The following is a 24,061-nucleotide window of genomic DNA, read 5'->3' as shown; positions in this document are numbered from 1 at the left end:
TTTTACTGCAGGCTTGCGCCAATTTTTTTCCTGCATGGGAAATCCCTGATCTGCTGTAGCGAATAACTTTGCATCACTGCAGTTCTGTGACACATTTGCAGGGCCACAACACAGTTATTAAACTTAGTAGTATTCATTGAATACACGCAGTGTGGCTTGTCCTTTGAAAAACAAGGGAAAAAATTCTATTTTGGCTGCAGGCTTGCGCCAATTTCTTTCCTGGCTTGGAAATCACTGGTAATACAGCATGCTGAGGGGTAGGGGTAGGCCTAGAGGACGTGGACGCGGCCGAGGACGCGTAGGCCCAAGTGAGGGTGTGGGCACAGGCCGAGCTCCTGATCCAGGTGTGTCGCAGCCGACTGCTGCGCGATTAGGAGAGAGGCACGTTTCTGGCGTCCCCACATTCATCGCCCAATTAATGGGTCCACGCGGGAGACCTTTATTAGAAAATGAGCAGTGTGAGCAGGTCCTGTCGTGGATGGCAGAAAGTGCTTCGAGCAAGCTATCATCCACCCAGAGTTCTGTGCCGTCCAGTGCTGCAAATCCGAATCCTCTGTCTGCTGCTCCTCCTTCCTCCCAGCCTCCTCACTCCACTACAATGACACATGCTCAGGATCGGGAGGACTCCCAGGAACTGTTCTCGGGCCCCTGCTCAGATTGGGCAGCAGTGGTTCCTCTCCCACCAGAGGAGTTTATCGTCACTGATCCCCAACCATTGGAAAGTTCCCGGGGTCCGGGGGATGAGGCTGGGGACTTCCGGCAACTGTCTCAAGACATTTCAGTGGGTGAGGAGGACGATGACGATGAGACACAGTTGTCTTGCAGTGAAGTAGTAGTAAGGGCAGTAAGTCCGAGGGAGGAGCGCACAGAGGATTCGGAGGAAGAGCAGCAGGACGATGAGGTGACTGACCCCACCTGGTGTGCAACGCCTACTCAGGACAGGTCTTCAGAGGGGCAGGCAAGGGCAGCAGCAGGGCAGGTTGCAAGAGGCAGTGCGGTGGCCAGGGGTGGAGGCAGGGCCAGACCGAATAATCCACCAACTGTTTCCCAAAGCGCACCCTCGCGCCATGCCACCCTGCAGAGGCCGAAGTGCTCTAAGGTCTGGCAGTTTTTCACAGAGATGCCTGACGACCGACGAACAATGGTGTGCAACCTTTGTCGCGCCAAGATCAGCCGGGGAGCCACCACCAACAGCCTCACCACCACCAGCATGCGCAGACATATGATGGCCAAGCACCCCACAAGGTGGGACGAAGGCCGTTCACCGCCTCCGGTTTGCACCGCTGCCTCTCCCCCTGTGCCCCAACCTGCCACTGAGATCCAACCCCCCTCTCAGGACACAGGCACTACCGTCTCCTGGCCTGCACCCACACCCTCACCTCCGCTGTCCTCGGCCCCATCCACCAATGTCTCGCACCGCACAGTCCAGCTGTCGCTAGCGCAAGTGTTGGAGCGCAAGCGCAAGTACGCCGCCACGCACCCGCACGCTCAATCGTTAACCGTCCACATAGCCAAATTTATCAGCCTTGAGATGCTGCCGTATAGGGTTGTGGAAACGGAGGCTTTCAAAGCTATGATGGCGGCGGCGGCCCCGCGCTACTCAGTTCCCAGTCACCACTAATTTTCCCGATGTGCCGTCCCAGCCCTGCACGACCACGTCTCCCGCAACATTGCACGCGCCCTCACCAATGCGGTTAGTGGCAAGGTCCACTTAACTACGGACACGTGGACAAGCACAGGCGGGCAGGGCCACTACATCTCCCTGACGGCACATTGGGTGAATTTAGTGGAGGCTGGGACAGAGTCAGAGCCTGGGACCGCTCACGTCCTACCCACCCCCAGAATTGCGGGCCCCAGCTCGGTGGTGGTATGTTCGGCGGTGTATGCTTCCTCCACTAAAGCACCCTCCTCCTCCTCCTCCTCAACCTCTGTCTCGCAATCTAGATGTGTCAGCAGCAGCAGGACGTCGCCAGCAGTCGGTGTCGCGCTGCGTGGCAGCACAGCGGTGGGCAAGCGTCAGCAGGCCGTGCTGAAACTACTCAGCTTAGGAGATAGGAGGCACACGGCCCACGAACTGCTGCAGGGTCTGACAGAGTAGACCGACCGTTGGCTTGCGCCGCTGAGCCTCCAACCGGGCATGGTCGTGTGTGACAACGGCCGTAACCTGGTGGCGGCTCTGCAGCTCGGCAGCCTCACGCACGTGCCATGCCTGGCCCACGTCTTCTTAATTTGGTGGTTCAGCACTTTCTGAAAAGCTACCCACGCTTGTCAGACCTGCTCGTAAAGGTGCGCCGGCTCTGCGCACATTTCCGCAAATCCCACACGGACGCTGCCACCCTGCGCACCCTGCAACATCGGTTTAATCTGCCAGTGCACCGACTGCTGTGCGACGTGCCCACATGGTGGAACTCTACGCTCCACATGTTGGCTAGGCTCTATGAGCAGCGTAGAGCTATAGTGGAATACCAACTCCAACATGGGCGGCGCAGTGGGAGTCAGCCTCCTCAATTCTTTTCAGAAGAGTGGGCCTGGTTGGCAGACATCTGCCAGGTCCTTCGAAACTTTGAGCAGTCTACCCAGGTGGTGAGCGGCGATGCTGCAATCATTAGCGTCACCATTCCTCTGCTATGCATCTTGAGAAGTTCCCTGCAAACCATAAAGGCAGCCGCTTTGCGCTCGGAAACAGAGCCGGGGGAAGACAGTATGTCGCTGGATAGTCAGAGCACCCTCCTGTCTATATCTCAGCGCGTTCAGGAGGAGGAGCGGAGGAGCATGAGGAGGATGAGGAGGAGGGGGAAGAGACAGCTTGGCCCACTGCTGATGGTACCCATGCTGCTTGCCTGTCATCATTTCAGCGTGTATGGCCTGAGGAGGAGGAGGAGGATCCTGAAAGTGATCTTCCTAGTGCGGACAGCCATGTGTTGCGTACAGGTACCCTGGCACACATGGCTGACTTCATGTTAGGATGCCTTTCTCGTGACCCTCGCGTTACACGCATTCTGGCCACTACGGATTACTGGGTGTACACACTGCTCGACCCACGCTATAAGGAGAACCTTCCCACTCTCATTCCCGAAGAGGAAAGGGGTTCGAGAGTGTTGCTATACCACAGGACCCTGGCGGACAAGCTGATGGTAAAATTCCCATCCGACAGCGCTAGTGGCAGAAGGCGCAGTTCCGAGGGCCAGGTAGCAGGGGAGGTGCGGAGATCGAGCAGCATGTACAGACCAGGCAGTGCAACAGTCTTTAAGGGCCTGGACAGCTCCCCAGTCAAGGCTGAGTCGGCGGGAGCACTGTAAAAGGATGGTGAGGGAGTACGTAGCCGATCGCACGACCGTCCTCCGTGACGCCTCTGCCACCTACAACTACTGGGTGTCGAAGCTGGACACGTGGCCTGAACTAGCGCTGTATGCCCTGGAGGTGCTTGCTTGTCCTGCGGCTAGCGTCTTATCGGAGAGGGTGTTTAGTGCGGCTGGGGGAATCATCACAGATAAGCGTACCCACCTGTCAACCGACAGTGCCGACAGGCTAACACTCATCAAGATGAACAAAGCCTGGATTTCCCCAGACTTCTCTTCTCCACCAGTGGACAGCAGCGATACCTAAGCAATACGTAGGCTGCACCCGCGGATGGAAGCATAGTTCTCTCTCACCATCCAAAACGGGGACATTTCTGCTTCATCAATCTGTGTATAATATTCCTCCTCCTCCTCCTGCTCCTCCTCCTGAAACCTCACGTAATCACGCTGAACGGGCAATTTTTCTTAGGGCCACAAGGCTCACTCATATAATTTTTCTAAAAATTTTTTATACGTTTCAATGCTCTTAAAAGCGTTGGAACTTTAACTTGAACCAATTTTTCGTTAAACTGGGCTGCCTCCAGGCCTAGTTACCACTTAAGCCACATTAACCAAATCGATTAATGGGTTTCACCTGCCATCTTGGTTGGGCATGGCCAATTTTTACTGAGGTACATTAGTACTGTTGGTACACCAATTTTTTTGGGCCCTCACCTACAGTGTAATCATAGCAATTTCTATGTTCTTCGCCTGCACTCATGGTACAGAAAGGTGTGTGGGGTTGGCCTACACTTTAGCTACATAAATGTAACTTGGGCCTTGGCTATACTGCAGCTACTGAAATGGAACTAAGACTGCGCTCCCACTATACTGCTGCTTTGGAATTGTTCCTGGGGCCTGTGTAGGCTGCTACTATTACTTAAATGGAACTTAGACTATGCTCCTCCTATACTGCTGCTTCGGAATTGTTACTGGGGCCTGTCTTGGGTGCTACTATTACTGAAATGGAACTAATACTGTGCTCCCCCTATAATGCTGCTAGTGATATGTTAGTGGGGCCTGTCCTAATGCTACGGCTGAAATGTTACGAATTCTGGGCTCTGCCTATACCGCTGCTAATGGTATGTCTCTGGGGTGTGGAAACAGAGGCTTCCCAAAGACATGATGGCGGCGAGGCCATTTCCCACCAACGCGGTTACTGTTAAGGTGCATATAACCACGGACACGTGGAGAGGACACGTAGTGCCTCAAAAACATCCCCCTCCTCCTCCAACAATGAAAACATTCTTGGCAAATGCCTTTGCATTGGTTCGTCTGGTGGCAGTCCAAGAATTTCACCTTTACCGACACAACAAGAGAGTGCTTAGTTGTAGCTAGTGTGGTGCTTAGCTAAGGTATGCCATGCTAATGAGGGCTTTTCAGAAGTAAAAGTTGTTGGGAGGGGGGGGGCCCACTCTTGCCGCTATTGTGGCTTAATAGTGGGACCTGTGAACTTGAGATGCAGCCCAACATGTAGCCCCTCGCCTGCCCTATCCGTTTCTGTGTCGTTCCCATCACTTTGTTGAATTGCCTAGATTTTCACACATGAAAACCTTAGCGAGCATCGGCGAAATACAAAAATGCTCATTGACTTCAATAAGGTCCGTTACTCGAAACGAACCCTTGAGCATCGCGATAATTTCGTCCCGAGTAACGAGCACCCGAGCATTTTGGTGCTCGCTCATCTCTACTGGATACTAATGGAGAATTAAGGGAGGGGGCGGGGAGGCAATATCTCTGCAGCTTTGTGATACAAGTTATAACATTATGTTTCAAAATTACATGTTATATCCTTAGGGCTCAGTCAGACGAGCGTTGTTTTTTGCGCACCTATGTTCCCATTGCTTTCAATGGGGCCAGCACTGCTGCTGGCCCTATTGAAAGCAATGGGATGCAGGCAACCCCTGCAGTGATTTTTGGGAAGGGCTTTAAATATAAGCCCTTCCCTGAAAATCATCCCTAGGTATAGAAGAAAAAAACCCCAAAAAACATTACTCACCTAGCAGCGCTGTCCGGGCTCAGGCACGTCTTCTCTCTGCAATGCCGTCACTGATCTAAAGCAATTTTAAGAGGCGGGGATTTAAAAATCCCTGCCTCTTGAAAGTGCTGGTCTGATTGGCTGAGTGCTGTGACAAATCACAGGCAGCGCTCAGTTGTCATTCAATGAATGGCTGAGCGCTGCCTGTGATTTGTCACACCACTCAGCCAATCAGTGGCAGCGCTCAGCCATTCAATGAATGATCAATCACAGGCAGCGCTCAGCTGTCATTCAATGAATGGCTGAGCTCTGCCTGTGACTGGCTGAGCACTCAGCCAATCAGACACAGCCATTTCAGGAGGCTGAAAGAGCTTCAGAACACTGCCGGGGACCAAGCGACAACACGTGCCAGATAAAGAAGTATAAAAACCATTGGTTACCAACAGCAAGCTCACAGGCTTTTTTATTGCACTTTTATATAGAACCCTCTTACTATAAACTCTATAATGCAAATTCTTTCGATAAATAACCATGTTAAATGTAATGGGTTTCGTAGCCACAAAGGAAGAACGTTGGCCAAGTTCCATCAGTTGCCTCTTATTGTAAACTATACAACCATTCCATCCACTACTCACATATTTCTTCACGTTATTCTTCATCGTCACTTTACTTGCCTGGCCGGTGACTGGGATACATTTTTTGTTTATCCGGTTCCAGTCTGCTTTCCAACAAAGCTTTTTTCTCTTTCATTGTGACACAATCCTGGTGCTCAGACAAAACGTATACATCATATGAAGTTTATGTGTAGCAGACAATGCGAGTGCGGCTGCCAAGGTCTCCAGACTACTACACTGAATCATTTTCACCAGGCTTTGTGTCTAGTTCACTTCGGTTCACGTGCGCTCGGTCTTCATTCTGGACAGCTAGCTGTATATACAATATGTCCGTTGTTGGAGAACATTAGATGTTTTTGGTTTTAGATCTTCTTTAGAGGTTTACTCTTAGAGATGGTAGAATTAACCCTTTCCAATCTTCTCACTGTCTGACCTCTGAAGACATTATGATTTAAGGCTGTACAGCTCCGATGATGGAAGACGTCCGTCAGAGTTCTCTTACTGTATATTGCCAGCCTCTCTGCTGTCAGAGCCTATCCAACGTGTCACCTCGTGCAGTACTGACTTTAGTCAGCATATAGCGCCGTTGTATAATGGCAGAAAAAGAGTAAGCTCCCTAGGAAAACCAGGATACAAATTGGATTGGAAAGGATTAATACCCCCCCCCCCCCCCTTGAGCACGCTCAGAGGAGAAGGCAGTTACTCGAGATGAGCGAGGCTCAATCGAGCAGCTGCCCTTACCGAGCGTGCTCCCTCATCTATAGTTAATACATTAAGTCATCAAGTTGTTCTCTTTTTTCATATCTGGTTATTAGAAAGATATGCAATGAGATGCAATCTTAGTCCTCCACCAACATGAGTAGACAGTAGAGATGAGCGAGCATACTCGCTAAGGCAAACTACTTGAGCGAGTAGTGCCTTATTCGAGTACCCGCCCGCTCGTCTCTAAAGATTCAGCTGCCAGCTGCGGGGGAAAGCGGGGAGAAACAGAGGGGAGATCTCTCTCCCTCTCTCCCCCCCCCGCTCCTCCCTGCTCACCGCCGCAACTCACCTCTCACTCACGCTGGCAGCTGAATCTTTAGAGACGAGCGGGCAGGTACTCGAATAAGGCACTACTCGCTCGACTAGTTTGCCTTAGCGAGTATGCTTGCTCATCTCTAGTAGACAGATTTGTCAATCAGGAATCCAGGGAAACGACCACGGGGGGAGCTGCAGTGGTGTCCATATTGATGATCATCTAAGCAGATATATCTAAGAATGGCTAAATAGAATTTAAAATTATTGGACAAAGACCAAACATCCCAAAAACGTACATTTATTGGTCATTCAGTTTTGTTTTAAGGGGAATTGCTATATTAATATTGTAAAACTGCTTTCATGACATTATATTTTATTAGTATGAATGCAAAATGGAGATGATGGTGTTGGGGTCGGACAATGTCTTCATTCTGTTTCCTTTGGGTGGCCGGAGCTGTAGCTGAACAGGAGTCTTCTAAAGAGTTATTTAAGGGGAGGAGAGTTAGGGAGGTCAAGGGTTTTTATTTCCTTTGTATGATATCACATAAAACATATGTCAGCGCTCAGAGATAAGATGACTTGTGTGTAAGGCGTCTGAATAATGGCGACCTCACTCACTTTTATAATGGCAAATACTAAGCGTTGCTTTAAGGGTTACCTCAGGACATTCCGACTTAAGTCTTATCCAAACTACATTTGCTTGTCAAGTTTTGCGTACTTTACTTTTTTCCCTCTAATGATTTGCTTACTAATAGTGCTAGAGAGTTTGTAAATAGAGATGAGCGAGTATACTCGCTAAGACACATTACTCGAGCGAGTAGTGCCTTAGCCGAGTATCTCCCTGCTCGTCTCTAAAGATTCGGGGGCCGGCGGGGGGCGGGGAGCAGCGGGGGAGAGCGGGGAGGAACGGAGGGGAGATCTCTCTCTCCCTCTCTCCCCCCTGCTCCCCTCCGCAACTCACCTGTCACCCGCGCCTGCACCCAAATCTTTAGAGACAAGCGGGGAGATACTCGGCTAAGGCACTACTCGCTCGAGTAATGTGCCTTAGCGAGTATACTCGCTCATCTCTATTTGTAAACCCTTTAGAACTTTTTAAAAGGTAACTAAACTTTTTTTAAACTTCTGACATGTCATAAAGTGACATGTCAGAAGTTTTGATGAGTGGTGGTCCATGTAACGAGACCCTCACAGGTCATTAAAAAAAAGGCAGTGAGTGCTGTGCCCATTTGGATGTTTTCATCACTGCTCGGAGCGATGTACAGGCCCCATGGAGTCCATACAGCACTTGTGATGACTTTGAACGGGCACAGCACTCAGCTGAGATTTTCTACCCATTTGTTTTAGTGATTGGTGGGGGTCTCAGCCCCTGGACCCCACCGATCTAAATTTCTGACATGTCACTATGATATGTCAGAAGTTAAAAAAAAAAAATGTAGTCATAAATACAGAAAAAATGGATTTATTAATTATTCCCTTTACAAAAATCTATCAGCCAGGTAGATATAAATACAGAATTGGTGAAAGATGACGATATTAAAATGTAACTCTGTAACTTAATATTAGTCAAAACATAGGCCAATACCATTCTCAAAACACCAGAGACAAGAAATGTATGGGTATCAGTGGTAGTTGAGGATGGGTAATATCAGTACTATCAGAACAGTATTACCATAATAGGTTGTCATTTAACTAGTTTTTGCTCCTTAGGATCCATCCTTATTAGTCCAAACTTCATCTGTGAAATCCAATGGTGTTATGGCACCCAAATATACGAAGGGGGATCAGTTACTTTCCCTAGTCTTATCCCTGACAGTCTAGTGCACCCTAAATTAAAGAAATTGGTCATAAAGGGATTATATAGAGTCTCTATAATATGGATAGTGTCAGGGTTGCCCTTTCAGGGTGGTAGCTTCGTCTTCTTTAATTTAGGGTATGCTAAATAATACCTCTATAATTTACTAGCATAGACTTCTATTGAGCCTTCCTGTACAGCGCTTTGCTTATCATTTCATGTACAAGCATATAAAAGCCTTTTCTGTGCCATTTTATGGAGTAGTTCTCCCCTGTATTGCTTCTACGGAAGAATAACACTAAAATGCAACTCCGCATGTAGCAATATATGGCAGCACATGTATCCCTGTGGTTTCCTAGTACTGAGCGCCAAACACTCAGTGGGCCTTTCTAGAGTCAACTTTGCATAAACCTCCTATGTGTATAACCCCTAAATATGATATTAAATATCTTCAAAAATAAGGCAAACCCAATAAAGTAGTACAAAAAACTAAAAAATCTATACTGGCTTAAGTTGGCTTTACACGGACGCATGTCCGTGCAAATTTGCGCACGCAAAATTTGTGCCAATACACACAGAGAATAGAACCCATTGATTTCTATAGGTTGGTAGATATTTCCGTATTTCCACACGCATTTCGGCCTTGCAAAAAAAAACAACAATTTCTATTTTTCTGTGTATTTGCACACCAAAGGTCCCCATATAAGTCAATGGGGGATGCGCAAATGATGTGTAAAAAAACAATGTAATTACGCTGGAAAAAGAACACATATGGAACTCATTAGACAAATTAGCCATTTCAATCAGTGTGTCTTTGGGTCGCGCGCAAATGAACATTCCCTATACATACATGCCTACTTTAGGGTGTATTCACATGAGTGAGTGTGATATCGGTTAGGCTGCTAAATGTGCGATTTTATTTGTGACGCATTTCACAATAAAATGAATTATCGCACATGCGACTTTCACTAACATTTTTTACATACATGAAAATCGCATGTTTCAATAGGAAAAATTAAAAATCGCATTGGATCGCACTCACATGAAAGTTGCATCTGCGTGCAAGTGTGATGCCATTGTTTCCCCCCCATAGGAAATACTGAGTGATGTTGCCCAAAAAATGGGACGTGCTGTGATTTTTCTATCTTACCTATGTAAATGCATCCAATAATGGTTTCTATTTTCGTGCACAAACTCATAAAGCACAAACCTCGCACAAGAAAAACACCCATGTGAACACATGCATCTCATCATGCTGCTCCACTGATCCCGCACTAAGGGCGGCCTAAAAATTCTGCGCATCGAATGCGCAGCAGATAGAACCCCTTGATTTCAATGGGTTTCTATGTGTGTGTTTTCGAGTATGGGGGGAAAAAAAACGTGACATGCTCTATTTTGGTGCGCAATTGTGGAATGGAAGGCCCCCATCTGCCCAAAATCATGTAGTGAACTGCGTGATTTGCGGGCTTAAACGATAACACCTGGATCTACCGACCAAGTCAGCTGACTCCCTTACTTAGGAGGCTGCCTCGCAGAATCAAACATGGCGCAAAAAAGTAGAGTAAAAAGCACAGATACGGGTGATATAGCCCATGATTGTGCGCCCTGCATAGTCCATATACATCTCGCGATACTGAGCATATACGCTTACACTCATGTGAGGCCGCCCTAGATGCGCCTCTTGCAAGGCTTTAACAGATGGGCGTGTTTTAGTTCAGTTATACGGCCATGAAAATGATGGCCGCATAACGGGACGAAACGAAACCATTGATTTTAATTAATAGTACGTGCGAAAAAAGAAAAAACTCCAGGAAAACTGCAAAATGGTGGTATTTTTTGTCAAAATGTTATGTTTGGAAAAAACGCAACTACAGTTTTTCATGCAACTTTTTGTACCGTAGAATAAGTAGAAGCAGGAAGGAGAAGTACAAGTCCTTTCATTACATTTACCCTTCTTTTTATCCACTTTTGGTTTTGGCTCAAAAAAACTGCAACGGTTTTCCAAAAAACATTGCGCGTGAAACAACTGTTAAAAAACCTGCTGCATGACACAGGGGTCTCTCTTCTGTGGGCGTTGAATCCCTGTGTTCTGCAGCAGCCCCCCAGGTCCTGCACCAGGCGCAGAGCTCTCCTGCACAAAGGCTTGCAGCAACCTGTACACAAAACAATGGAATCACAATAGCGTTTTTTGAAATCCATCTTCATGCCTTATGTGTTTATTCCATTTCCCCGCATTGCCAGGATTATTTTTCTTTCCACCCACTTTACGAATTTTATTTATATGCCTTTTGGTGTTTACTTCCCTTTTGCGATGACAAAAATAGATCATTTTCCTTAAATTGTATTTCTTACTTTCTGTTTTACTTTTCAGACATTATCATAAGATATATCAATTTAAACAATGACCTGCCCTTCCTCTACATCTGTTGTAGCCCTTCCAATCCACAATAATATGGCTGGAATCTGAAATCTAGTGGAAAGTTTTACCATTAAAGACACACAATATAGGGGATACATATCTGATCAATGGGGGTCCAACTGTAGGGACTCCAAGCAATACCCAGACTGGTGCACCCAGAGATGTAACTAGAAGCTCTTGGGCCCTGATGCAAAATCTGTAACTGGGACCCCAACTTACCATGTGCTGATTATAAAACTGGTGTCTTCTTATGTAATGGAAGGGCCTTTGAGCCCCATAAGGCTACAGGGCCCGGTAGCAAATGCTACCCCTGCATCCCCTATAGATACACGTCTGGGTGCACCCTAATGTCCCATGTAAATGGAGTGGTAGTGCGCATGCTTGACTGCCTCTCCATTAATTTCTATGGGATAGATGGAGACTGAAGCATTCAGCAATTTCTGTCTGTCCAATAGAAGTGAATGGAGCCATGGTTGAACATACACACCGCTATTCCATTCATATGGGGCATTTGGGTGCGGAGGTCTCAGAATCACTGGGGGTCCTAAAGGTCACATCACCAGCGATGAGATATTTATCTCCTATCCAAGGGGAAAACCTTTTAACAAAACATATCCGGGCGTGAGCTTACTGTAAATTATGGTGACATTTCTTTGTGATAATCACCCAAATTTGCTATTAAAAATAGGCCTCTAGAAGGTAGTCTTCTCAAAGACACGGGACAATGTACACGGGATATAAGGGATATAGAGATCTGTCACCAAAACACCTGGTCTAGATTATGGATGGACTTTTGGAGAGGTTTCACTGTTGTCTATTATAGTTTACTTCTGGGCAATATACGGTATTTAAACCGTAACATGGCTGTCCCTGCTATACGGGCAACGCCCCAGTTTAACCTTGTTTGTCTTGACGTTTGTTTCCACAGTGGTTTGATCCTCTCCAACATCTTGCTTTCTGCCAATGGTGAGTGGGAATGCAGCGTGTCCACCGAGTATGGCAACATCAGCAAGAAAGTGGAGCTGGTGGTTTTGGAGACTTCTGCATCATACTGTCCAGCTGACAGAGTGACCAACAACCGAGGAGACTTCAGGTACTCTTTCTTCTTCATTTTAGCTATAAGTCTGTTGCCACAAAAACATCTACTTTAGATAAAATTGAAGGGGTAGTCCTAAGAAGATATCCCCTGTTCATATAGCCCATTAGGCCTTGTGGACATTATAGAGTGGGTCTGCTGCTTGGGACCCCTCTCTATGAGTTGGAACGGAGAGTCATTTTGTACGATTAGCTCCCATTCTGTCAGACTTGAGCTCTCCTTTTATGATAAAGATGGCCAATGATATGAATGATTGTGTAATACTACGTCCCCGCTGCAGGGAAAATGTCTGGCTAGCTGTGGCAACTGCGGGTAAAATAGGATGTTTTCTGCGGATGCCATTAGCAATCATATGATCGCTCCCAGGGCACATTCTGAAGGTTTTGTCTCTGATGGACACCCATGGGTTTAATATTTTTATGGGATTTATCAGGAAAATAATGCCTCATTATTAATGGGATGCTCTACAGCAGAAGTGGGCAACCTGCAGCCTGGTGGCCACAAACGGTCTGCTAGGGCTTTATATATAGCACCTAATATTCAGGTCTGTTAATGGTGACTGCTCCTGTGGCGTGGGTGTAGGTACTAATGGTGCGGTATACAGTCCTCTCTGGGGCCCCTATACATTTGGAGAATGAGGTTTCTTGATCTCTGTGTGGCACTCTAGGAAGGAGTAGTTGAAGTAGCAATGCATGACCTTGGCAATTTTTATTTATGGGTCTATGTGTATAGTGAAACACTCGGCTATTTCAGCAACACAACTCAATATACTACAATGGGGAGCATGGTCTGCATGGTGCGTGGTCTCTTCCTTTCTGGAGGGTGAATGGGGAGAAATGGAGAACTATTCTTCCAATAGGTAGGAAGAAGTGGAAAGTGCAACTTTCATTTCTTAAAATGTTGAGGTAAAATAAAAACTGCACTGAAACAATACAAATTGCTACTACAGGCACTACTCCCAAAGTAGAACCGACAAATATATTGTCACACATAAATGGAAATAATATTTATTTATCAAAAAAAAAACAGAAAAAGACTCCATTCCAGAGTTGAAACGTATAGCTCTGTTTTTTTCAATTAATACATTTTTTCCTTTCAATGCAACCAGTTTGACAATATATTTGTCGGTTCCCCTTTGGGAGTAGTGCCTGTAGTAGCCATTTTTATTGTTTCAATTGGATATTGAATCGGGTCTGGAGTGTTGGGAAGAACTTTCGGTGATTTAGGCCTCCTTCACACGGGCGACAAAGTTGCGTGATTTTGTAGCAATGCTACAAATCGCATGTATGTGAAGCCCGTGCTTTCCTATGGGTTCCTTCACACATGCGATGTTTTGTAGCATGCTACAAAACGACACATAAACCTCGCAGGTCCGAAGATATGCCCGCGACACGTAAGGTTTTGTAGCCCTTGTTTCCCTATGGAGCCTTCCTCTCTGTTGCATCGCACGAAAACGCGGTTTGCATGCAATACGATGCAACTTTGACAGTAGCAAATACTACTGTCAAAGCTATAATCTAAGCACTATCTGCCGGAAAAAAACCGCACACATACATCACCTTAGACGAGCTGTCAGCCCGGCCGCAGCTTCTCCCCGGGTCCTGACACTGATCTTCTTCTTCTCTTTTGGCCGGGGATTCAAAAATCCCTGCCTCCTGGAAGCGCTCACTGTGATCACAGCAAGTGCTCGATGAATGGCAGATTGAACCAATCACAGCCATTCTTCGAGCACTGGCTGTGATTTGCTAAGTGTCAGCCAATCACAGCCAGCACTTCCAGCAGCCGGGGATTTTTCAATCCCCAGCCAGAAAATGAAGATGATGATCAGTGCCAGGACCTGGGGAGAAGCTGTGGCGGCGCCCCGAACAGCACGGAAGAGGTGATGTATAGTTTTTTTTCCTCCTTTTAGTTACAGCTTATTTTCGGGATAGGGCTTATATTTCCAGTCCCCCCAAAAATCCTCGCACGTGATGATACAAAGTAGCGCGATTTTGTAGCGCTACAAAATCGTGGCATTGCCGCGAGAAAATCGCAGCGATATCGCACTGTACAGTGATGCGATATCGCTACGATTTTCTCGCACCGATGCAGTGTCGCCCGTGTTAAGGAGGCCTTAGGCTCTAGGCTTACAAGCTCCCTTTTTGGTTGGTGCTTCTATGTTGTTGTGCTCATTTGTAGCGCCCCTCTACCAGGTGAGCGCAACAGCTACTTATGTCATCTCCATTACCAGTCATTAGAGATGAGTGAGCACGCTCGTTTAAGGCTGATGCTCGAGAGAGCATTGGTCTTTTCGAGTGTCTGCTTACTCGTTGGAGCACCGGGGAGGGGGGGGGGGGGTTGAGAGAGAGAGATCTCTCTTACTACTACCCCTTGCTCTCCCCACGCTGCCCCCCCGCATGTTGCCCTGAAGAGTAAGCAGTTACTCGAAAAGGCTGATGCTCGCTCATCTCTACCAGTCAACTATTTCATTCCTTCTCCTCCTTCTTGAGATTTCCCTACATACTAGCTACGGCAGCTGCCTAGAGCTTGAACCTCTTGAAATTCTGCTAGATTCCGTTTGTTGTGTGAACGTGTGGGATTACAGTGCTTACTACTTTATTGACGGATGACCTTGGTTTACCCATGAATTGGCAATACGTAATAGAGTAGGAATCTAATTGCTTCAGCCTGTTGTCACATGATAGTAATATCCTATTTTATAGCTGTTCTTCTGTGTGCCACATTAATTTGCATAGCACTAATATCAGATGATGGTTATCCGGGGGGGTGCTAATCTGCTGACCGTGCTGGAGAAGGGTCATTGCCACATTTACGAGTGATTTGATTTTACGACATTGTGAATCATAGGGTTAGTCTGGGGGAAATAATTGAACAAAAGATCTGAAAATTTGCTAAATCGGGACTGAAGGAATGTAAAAACTCAGTTGCAGTGTTTTATTATAAGAAATGATTGAGGTAAGCGCCGCACTCTCGGGGGACCCTGAAATAAAGAAAAAGAAAAGAAACATGATTGAAGAGATCCTTTAATGGACACCTGTACAGTAATAGAAGTTCCAGATTGTGGAGCGATTGGTTTTGGCACTTGAGGTGTTAAACTGGGCAGGTCTGATCCCATCTGTAAGCCATTAACAAGAACCCTAGTGAAGGCTCCATTCACATGCTTCGTCCTGGCAGAACACGCAGGGCGTAAAATTCAAGGTGTTGGAATTTCGCTTGGCCATAGAATAAAGGCCTATATGCCGTGCAGAGCAAGCGGTCTCTGTTGCTTTATGGAATATAAATTATCGGCACAGCCAATGTGGCTTCAATTAGCCGGTCCCCTCTCCTCCCGCCGCTCTCCTTTCTTGTGCCTTCTGAAACCGAGAAGGATGTAGGAGTAGGTACCAAGGGAAATGAGAGATTTGCAGAGTTAATATCCAGGCAGAAGCTGTTACCAGATGTTACATCAAATCCTGCTTTATCTTCCTTCGGCGATGTTGGACTTACGGCAGGGTTCATAGACCAGGTGCAGACATTCTTAGGGGCCCAATATGGATTATGGATGGATGCATCTTTTCATATGGTTGTTCACAGTGTCCCAATTGTATTGCCACTAGTCCGCATACCGCACCCCCACTACAGTAGTAAGTGATTCTGTGGAGTTTGGTATTAGAGTTATTCCAGGAGCCCACTCTAGATTGCACCACTTTATTTAATTTTTGTGTCCAAGACCTCAACACTCGCCTATCTGGGAGGAAACTGTAGTACTTTTCAGCATACTGAATATTATGCCAGAGCTACAGAACTGTACACTTAAACGGTCACTTACCTTTCAACAAACTTTGCATAAATCAATGGTACAGGTAAGAATAAAAAAAAAACTTTGCAATATATCTTGTCAGAGAAAGATGCTTTTTCCGCAGTTATCTGGCTCTTTTCCTCCCCCTAAACTGTTCATTGGTTTTGAAAAACGGCTAAATTTAAGACCAGATAGACTGACAACACACTGACAGATCAGGTTATATTCTGCCCATAGAGGTTTACAGAGAGAAAACAGGGGAATAGGAGAAGCTGAGTGAGATATATTCAGTGGCACACAGACATGCTGCTGCAGCCAATAATAATTGTTTTACAGTTTCATAGCTACTGGAATCACATCTACACTGTTCGGTACTTCTCTGTAATGTCTTACATGATGCTGCTACTTTTCTGTATATGACAAATGGTGAATTTTCTCTACTTTCTGTGTGTGTTATGTATGGTAGACATCATGGTACATTAGCTACCATGCTTCCCTGAAAATAAGATCTACCCCTATAATAAGCCCTACCCTGATTTTCAGGGGTGGGCTTAAAATATAAACCCTCCCCTAAAAATAAGCCCTAGCTACACTACATGAAAAAAAAACAATACTCACCTAGCAGGCAGCGTATGGGTCTTTCACGCAGGGCTGTGGTGCTCCAGCAGTCTTCCGTGTAGTCCTCGGCGCTGAGCGAGCATTCTCTTTCTGGTAACGGGCTTGAATACCCCGCCTCCAGTAAGAGATTGCTGTGATTAGATCACGAGCGCAGTGGCTTAGCCGATCAGAGCTGGCGCGATGAACCAATCACAGCCATTCAGTGAATTACATCAAATGGCTGTGATTGGTTCATCGAGCGCCAGATCTGATTGGCTGAGCCATGGTGCTTGTGATCCAATCACAGCCATCTCTTGCTGGAGGTGGGGTATTCAAGCCCTGTTACCAGGAAGAGAATGCTCGCTCAGCCCTGAGGACTACACGGAAGACTGCCGGAGCACCGCAGCTGAGCGTGAGGGACCTGAACGACGCCTGCTAGGTAAGTATTAAGACACTCCCTGAAAATAAGACACTGTGCTCTTTGGGGGGCAAAATTTTTTATAAGACAGTGTCTTATTTTTGGGGAAACAAGGTAGTCTTTACAAACCAGCTCAGGGAAGACTGAGAATTAGAGATGGGGCTGAAAAAATGCAGGCTATAAGTCATGTAATAATAACCATACACACGGCAGCTTATTTTGAAAAGTCACCTAATAGTTTAAACTAGAAAATGAAATCACAGAGGTGAGGAAAAAGAAAAAAAACAAACACATTCACTGAAAAAGCCAAAAATACCTGAAGGTCTGCAAAGCAGACACGGTCGCCATAGGCACGATCGCCATAAGGCAGGCACAATCGCCACCGGCACAATCGCCGTAGGGCAGGCGCAATGGCCTTAAGCCCTGAGGATATGTAGTCAGCCAGACAATAATGTGTGGAGGAGCAACTTGTTCCTGGCAAGCTAATATGCAATCACCCACTCAGCCCAGCCCAGAATGGGGAGGAGTGACTGCATATACTAAAAGCCTGCACATGTGAACGATACCAAAGATGTCAGCCATAGATAGGTGGTGACCCACCATACAGGATATCAACCCTGGCTGATATGACAGCGGGTTGCCCTGTATCTCCAAGGTGGGCCACACTGGCTGACATCTTGGGCTCCCCCACCAACTAGCAAACTACATACAAAAGTACTAATGCATACTGATAAAATGCGGGTGTTAGTACTGCATTTTGGCCAAAACGCATAGGCTGACGGACCGCGTCGAGGTCACACCGCTTCCGCCAGTACCTACGCTAACTCACGATAAATTACATAAAATCACAGAGGTGAGGAAAAAGAAAAAAAACAAACACATTCACTGAAAAAGCCAAAAATACCTGAAGGTCTGCTAGAAAATGAGATTTATAAACATTTATCCTGTCAACTCCTATATGCACTGCATAAGTTGGCATTAGTAGTTGTCGTCATTTTTTTAGAAGTTCAGTATTTCTTTAAAAATAACTCAAGAAACGTCTGGATGGAATAATAAAGGGAATGTAAGACAGAAGCTTGGATATTATTTAAAGCAGGTTTTCGGCCTTTTTGTGATTATCTGCTTAACAGCTCTTGCAATACTCCTGTTTTCATACCTGTGAAGACAGGGATCCTAGTCAAGGGTCACACTTGTGTGGGATTGAGTTTAGTTTTACGGTACTGTACAAAGGTTTTAGGCAGTTGTGGAAAAAATTCTGCAAAGTTATACCTGGTTAGACACAGCGATTATCGCTCAAAAAATCTTTTGAGCGATAATCGTTGTGTGCTACAGCGAAAGGTGATCGCTCGAACGTTGAGCGATCACCTTGTGCTCCAAGCGGAGGATGCAGAAGACAAGCCGAGCTGCTTGTCTTCTGCATCCAGCTGTTCTCTGCTCGGAGCGCCCGGCTGTTATACAGGCGAGACCTCCGAGTGGAGGATGCAGAAGACAAGCAGGGTGGCCCTGCTTGTCTTCTGCATCCACCTGTTCCCCGCCCGGAGCACCCGGCTGTAATACAGCCGAGCGCTCCGAGTGGGGGATACAGAACACAGCTGGACCGCTGTGTTCTTCATACTCCCTTTGTCTTCAGGGAGCGGAATACAGCTGAAACAATAGTATCAGCTGAATCCCGCTGTGAACTCCTGATAACTGATCGCTGATCTTTCAGCACGCTGAAAGACAACGATGAGCGACGGCTTAACGAAAACTACACGATGTGAGTGCAGTTAGACACAACGATTATCGCTCAAAAGATGGCTTTGAGCGATTTTTGAGTGAAAATCGTTGTGTCTAAATCAGCCTTAAGAATACTTTCAAAAACAGAAATGTTAATAGTTTATTTTGTCAATTAACAAAATGCAAAGTGAATAAAAAATAGAGAAATGTAAATCAAATTAATGGGTGTGACCGCCCTTTGCCTTCAAAACAGCATCAATTCTTCTAGGTACTCTTGCACAAAGTCAGGGATTTTGTAGGATTACAGTCAGGTGTATGATTAACCAGCTGTACCTAAAGGGGGGATAATGATCATCATTTTCAGATGCCGGTTGAAATACAGTCATTAAGGCCCAATGCACACAGGCCTATTTTTGCTGCAGAATCCGGAGCGGGTGTTTGCCTCCGGACTCCGCAGCAAAAACCCTCCATAGCATGCAATGAAAAAATGATTCTTCATGCATACGAACAGAAACTGATTGCGATTTCTGCTCTCGGATGAAAAATTGCAGCATGCTCCATTTTCCTGCGGTTCCTGCATGGACGGCTTCCATGGAAGTCAATGGAAGCTGTCCGACCTGCGCCTCGCCCGCTATTGACATTGCGGATGGGCCATAGATTCTGCAGGAAAAGCAGGAGTTAAAAAAAAAAATCTGTATTGTGCATGTCTGACGGTGAGCCGTGCGGACTATCCGCAGTATAGAGAACCCAGAAGAAAAGAGGTTCTCTATACACAGGTACGCAGTGTCACCTGCCATGGTCATGGACGGATTCTGTGTTAGTGTCCCCATGCAGAATCCATGTGTATGGGGCCTAACTGAAAGAGATACAGCTGTGTAGGAGGCCTAAAACTGAGTGAACAACAGCCAAACTAAGCTACAAAGAGTGAGGTTGTGGAAGACAGTTTCATGTCACAGGTCATATATCATAGCAACACAACACAAGGTAGTTATCCTCCATCAGTAAATTCTCTCTCAGGCAAAGATTTCAAAGCAAACTGGGGTTTCAGAATATGCTGTTCAAGCTCTTTTAAAGAAGCACAAAGAAACGTTGAGTTCCATAGACGCAGTGGTCGGCCAAGGAAATTTAGCGCAGCAGATGAAAGACACATCATGCTTACTTCACTTCAACATTGGAAGATATCCAGCAGTGCCGTCGGCTCAGAACTGGCAGAAACCAGTGGGAAGCAGGTAAACCCTTCTACTGTTTGGAGAAGTCTGTCCAGAATTAGTCTTTATTGAAGAATTACTGCCGAAAAACTATAGCTTCAGTGTAGAAATAAGGCCAAGTGACTCAACTACACATGAAAACGTAGCAAGTAGGGTACAGAAAATGTCAATGTTGTCCAAAATGCTGAGAATTATAGACAGATAATCATCCATCATACAATACCATCTGATTGGCTCTAAATTTACTCCGTAGTAGGACAACAACCCCAAGCATCCAGCTAACATCACTAACAACTATCTCCAGCGTAAAGAAGAACAAGGAGTCCTGGAAGTGATGATATGGCCCCACAGAGCCCTGATCCCAGCATCATCCAGTCTGTTTGGGATTATATCAATAGACAGAAGGATTTGACCAGGCTTACATCCACAGGAGATCTTAGGTTGTTCCAAACATCTTGGAGAACTAACCACTCTGCTGAGGTTCTTCACCCTTCTGTGTGCAAGCGTACCTAGAAGAACTGACGCTGTTTTGAGGGCAAGGGGCGGTCACACCAAATATTGATGTGATTTTAGATTTCTTTTTTGATCATCTCTTTGTATTTTGGTAATTGACAAAAATAAACTATTAACACTACTATTTTGGAAAGCATTCTTGCTTTTTTCCAGCATTTTTTCCACACCTGCCTAAAACTTTTGCACAGTGCTGTACATGTGCCAATAATTTGAAAGGCAAACCTCTATATATGTTAAAAAAAACCTGCTACTCTTGCGCTGTTCAGTATGTCCTGTACGCTTTTTGTGGAAGAGTTGACATCTTTCCTGCCTGATGATGACGCGGCCCCTTTATGAAACGAACATTATCATAGAAGTCTGTCTGCATAACATTTTCTTGTCCTTTGCTCCAGCCGGGCCCCCTGCTGGCTGTAACCACTTTAGCAACTCTGCACAGTTCTGGCACCATTAGATATTTACTTTGATTTATTCCAGACATTCCAGTGCTCCGTGTATTATTTACTTGGGCTCTGCAGGAAAAACGATCAGTTTAAAATCAGTAACATCCCACAAAGCTCCGTCGCCAGTTCTCTTGATCAGAGTTTTCCATCTCAAACCTTTCAGATCTCGCCAGAGCTCTAAGATTCTTCTGAGTAACAATCAAAGTGTTTTTTCCATTATATAGAAATACAGTCATGTCAGGACCATGAAATATTTTTTATATTAAACACCCAGTCAATCAGGCAAATCTTTACAATGTCATGTAGTGAAAACTGTGGTTCCGCTTCAGTGGTAGTCATTATCATATACTGGCAGTAATCTATCCAAGACAAAAGGCCTTATCTACTTTACCCTCTATGCTATCACGTGGCATATGCTTTAATAAGTGCATTAAAGGGGTTTTCTGGGACTTATATACTGATAACCTTTATTTAAAATTGCAGGCCAAGTCAGGCACAGTGTAGAGCAGGAATTAGGGGTTTAATATAGTTCCAGATGGGGTGTGGAGAAAAAAAAGCTGTTGGATGCATGGTTCAAATTGATTGGCTGGAAGGGGGCAGGGGAGGAGGGCATCTGGATTACCTTATGAGAGAGGCAGGGGCGTAACTATAGAGGGTGCAGGGGATGCAGTTGCGCCCGGGCCCAGGAGCCTTAGGGGGCCCATAAGGCCTCTCTTCTCCATATAGGGAGCCCAGTAGTATGACTAAAGCATTATAGTTGGGGGCCCTGTTACAGGTTTTGCATTGGGGTCCAGAAGCTTCACGTTATGCCTCTGTGCAACATGGTTTAGGTATGGGTACGGGTGCAGATACAGATAGAGGGGGGGGGGCTGCTCACCTTTTGCATCAGGGCCCCTGAGCCTTTAGTTACGCCCCTGGAGAGAGGGGTAGGAGATCTTCATTCCCGCTGGGAGATTATGCCCGCCCTATTTTAGAGTGATGCTTGGTAAGTAGTGTGAGGGCTTTCTACATTTTGTTATGGTCATGGATGGCACTATGTGAGGTTTTTGGGGGGCCATAAGAGGTATGATCACCCCTCTTGAAGAACTAATCTGATTTGGGGATGGTGATCCCCTGTGGCGATAAGAGACTGCTGTGGCCAATCATCTCTTAGCATCATGAGTCTTTATTTAACCCTAGTTTGCATTAATTTTTTTTATCGTGCCCACTTTGCACTTTGAATCAGATGTATCCAAAATTCTACAGAATGCCTTGTAAGGTTAATGGTTTGGGGGTTGGGTGCAGGGAAAAGACAATGTTTAGGGGAGTATAGTGGGTAGACTGGGAACTTATCATCTACAATACCCTTGTCATGGGTACTCAATATCAAATTGTTGGAGGGCAACGTTTGGCACCCCCGCTGATCAGCTGTTTGAAGGAAGTTGTGTTACTCTTCATTATATATACCAGGGAGAGTGCCATTAGTTTTGTAGTGGAGGTGATTGGTATTGCGGCCTCTTCATTATATATACTAGGGACAGTGCTGTTAGTTTTGTAGTGGTAGTGAATGGTATTGCAGCTAAATGTACATAAGCTTAGGGTTCATTTCAGTTCACCAGAAAACTGTAAACCATGGTTCTTTGGATCGTAAGTGCAATGTACAAGAAAGAAGCCTGCCCTGCCAATCATGGCTTATCTGTGTGTGAACCAGGTTCAATTAAAATCTCAGCATCCATCTTCATTAAAAAGCCTTTTCATTTAGATTAAAAAAAGACAATCAACCCGAAAAGGTGTTTAGGACTAACCAAGGAACTTAAGCAGTTACGAGTTGCTTGTGCTTTTTTAATCATGTTCTAAATAAAGAGACTTTTCTATGAAGATGGGTGCTAGAATTTTTATTGAACCCCATTGCAGCTAATTCACATTACCTTAAATGGGAATGAATGCACAAAAGCTATATAATCAATGAACGTTATATCACAGGCTGAGAAAGCGACTACAGAAAACACCCAAATGCGACAGCCACTTTAAACAGGGTGCCGGGAGTTGGCCTCCCTCTGATCTGATATCGATGACCTATCCTGAGGATAGGTCATCAATATCTAAGTCTTGGGAAACCCTTTAAATTTGACCAATGGAACAGTGGGGTTCTACCGTCAACACAATTCACAAGGTGCCCTTTTAACATTCTGCATAACAGCAGGATAACAGACACAGTGGCAGGATATTCGGTCGGGGGAAAACCTAAAGGTGCCATTGTTCTTTCATTCTAGTGATCATCGGGGGTCCCCATGGTTGTACCTTCATCAATCAGCCACTGGTGTCATATTGTAAAGCTGAAGTGGAAAATACAATCTCATGTTTAAATCCCACCCACAGAAAAAGTGCCCTATAGAAATAATTTATTGCCTTTTTTCTATATATTGCCAACCTAAACCATAGTGGTGTTAGTTCTTGTCCCCGAGGAACTCGCAGGCACCAAGTCATTGGAGACTCAGTGACTTTTCTTGAATCCATATCACCTGGCTGGAGTCAGAAGATAATCTGTGGCTTGTCACAGCGACATTCTTCATGACGGTCCCTGACAATGCATTTTGATTTGTCCACAGGTGGCCCCGCACATTGGCGGGTATAACTTCCTATCAGCCCTGCCTGCAGTATCCCTTCATGTCTGTCTCACCGAATGGACAGGAGAAGAAAGCTTCACGTCGCTGTGATCGATCGGGACGTTGGGAAGAAGGAAACTATTCCAACTGCCTTTACAAGAACGATATCACCAGGGTGCTGTACACCTTTGTGTCCGTGAGTAGAGCCAACCTGCGCAATATTGTGTGTATTATCAGTCTAGGTCCCATGGACAGAGGGCGGGGGGGGGGGCTGTTTTTTGGAAGAGAGCAGCCATGTTTTTAAATCCTGCAGAATCTCTTTAATCGTTTGTCCAAGATTTAAAGAAAAGGGTTTGTTTCGATTTTTACGTCTATGCGCTTTCTGTGTTTGCAACTGACCGCACACGCACAGCATATTGACCCATTATAGTCAATGGGACTATGCAGACATGCTTGTTTTTTACAGCATGATCTATTCTGGTCCGATTTTTTTTGGACAACAGTCATCCATTCAAGTTAGTGGGTTTGCAAGAAACAAAAATGGACCGCATA

The 24,061-nt window shown here is 45.8% G+C and overlaps 1 protein-coding gene across 1 annotated transcript in view; it reads left to right on the top strand.

Moving 5' to 3' along the window:
* ADGRA2 (adhesion G protein-coupled receptor A2) overlaps positions 1–24,061 on the top strand; it is a 199,712-nt gene that overhangs the window by 149,803 nt on the left and 25,848 nt on the right. Inside the window, exons 8-9 of the mRNA XM_066592997.1 lie at positions 12,087–12,251; positions 23,513–23,705. Of these exons, the coding sequence (XP_066449094.1) occupies positions 12,087–12,251; positions 23,513–23,705 (358 nt within the window). The remainder of the gene's footprint in view (positions 1–12,086; positions 12,252–23,512; positions 23,706–24,061) is intronic.

This window comes from Eleutherodactylus coqui, chromosome 2 (genome assembly GCF_035609145.1).
Source record: "Eleutherodactylus coqui strain aEleCoq1 chromosome 2, aEleCoq1.hap1, whole genome shotgun sequence".
Classification (NCBI taxonomy): domain Eukaryota; kingdom Metazoa; phylum Chordata; class Amphibia; order Anura; family Eleutherodactylidae; genus Eleutherodactylus; species Eleutherodactylus coqui.
This window is presented reverse-complemented; position numbering and strand designations above follow the sequence as displayed.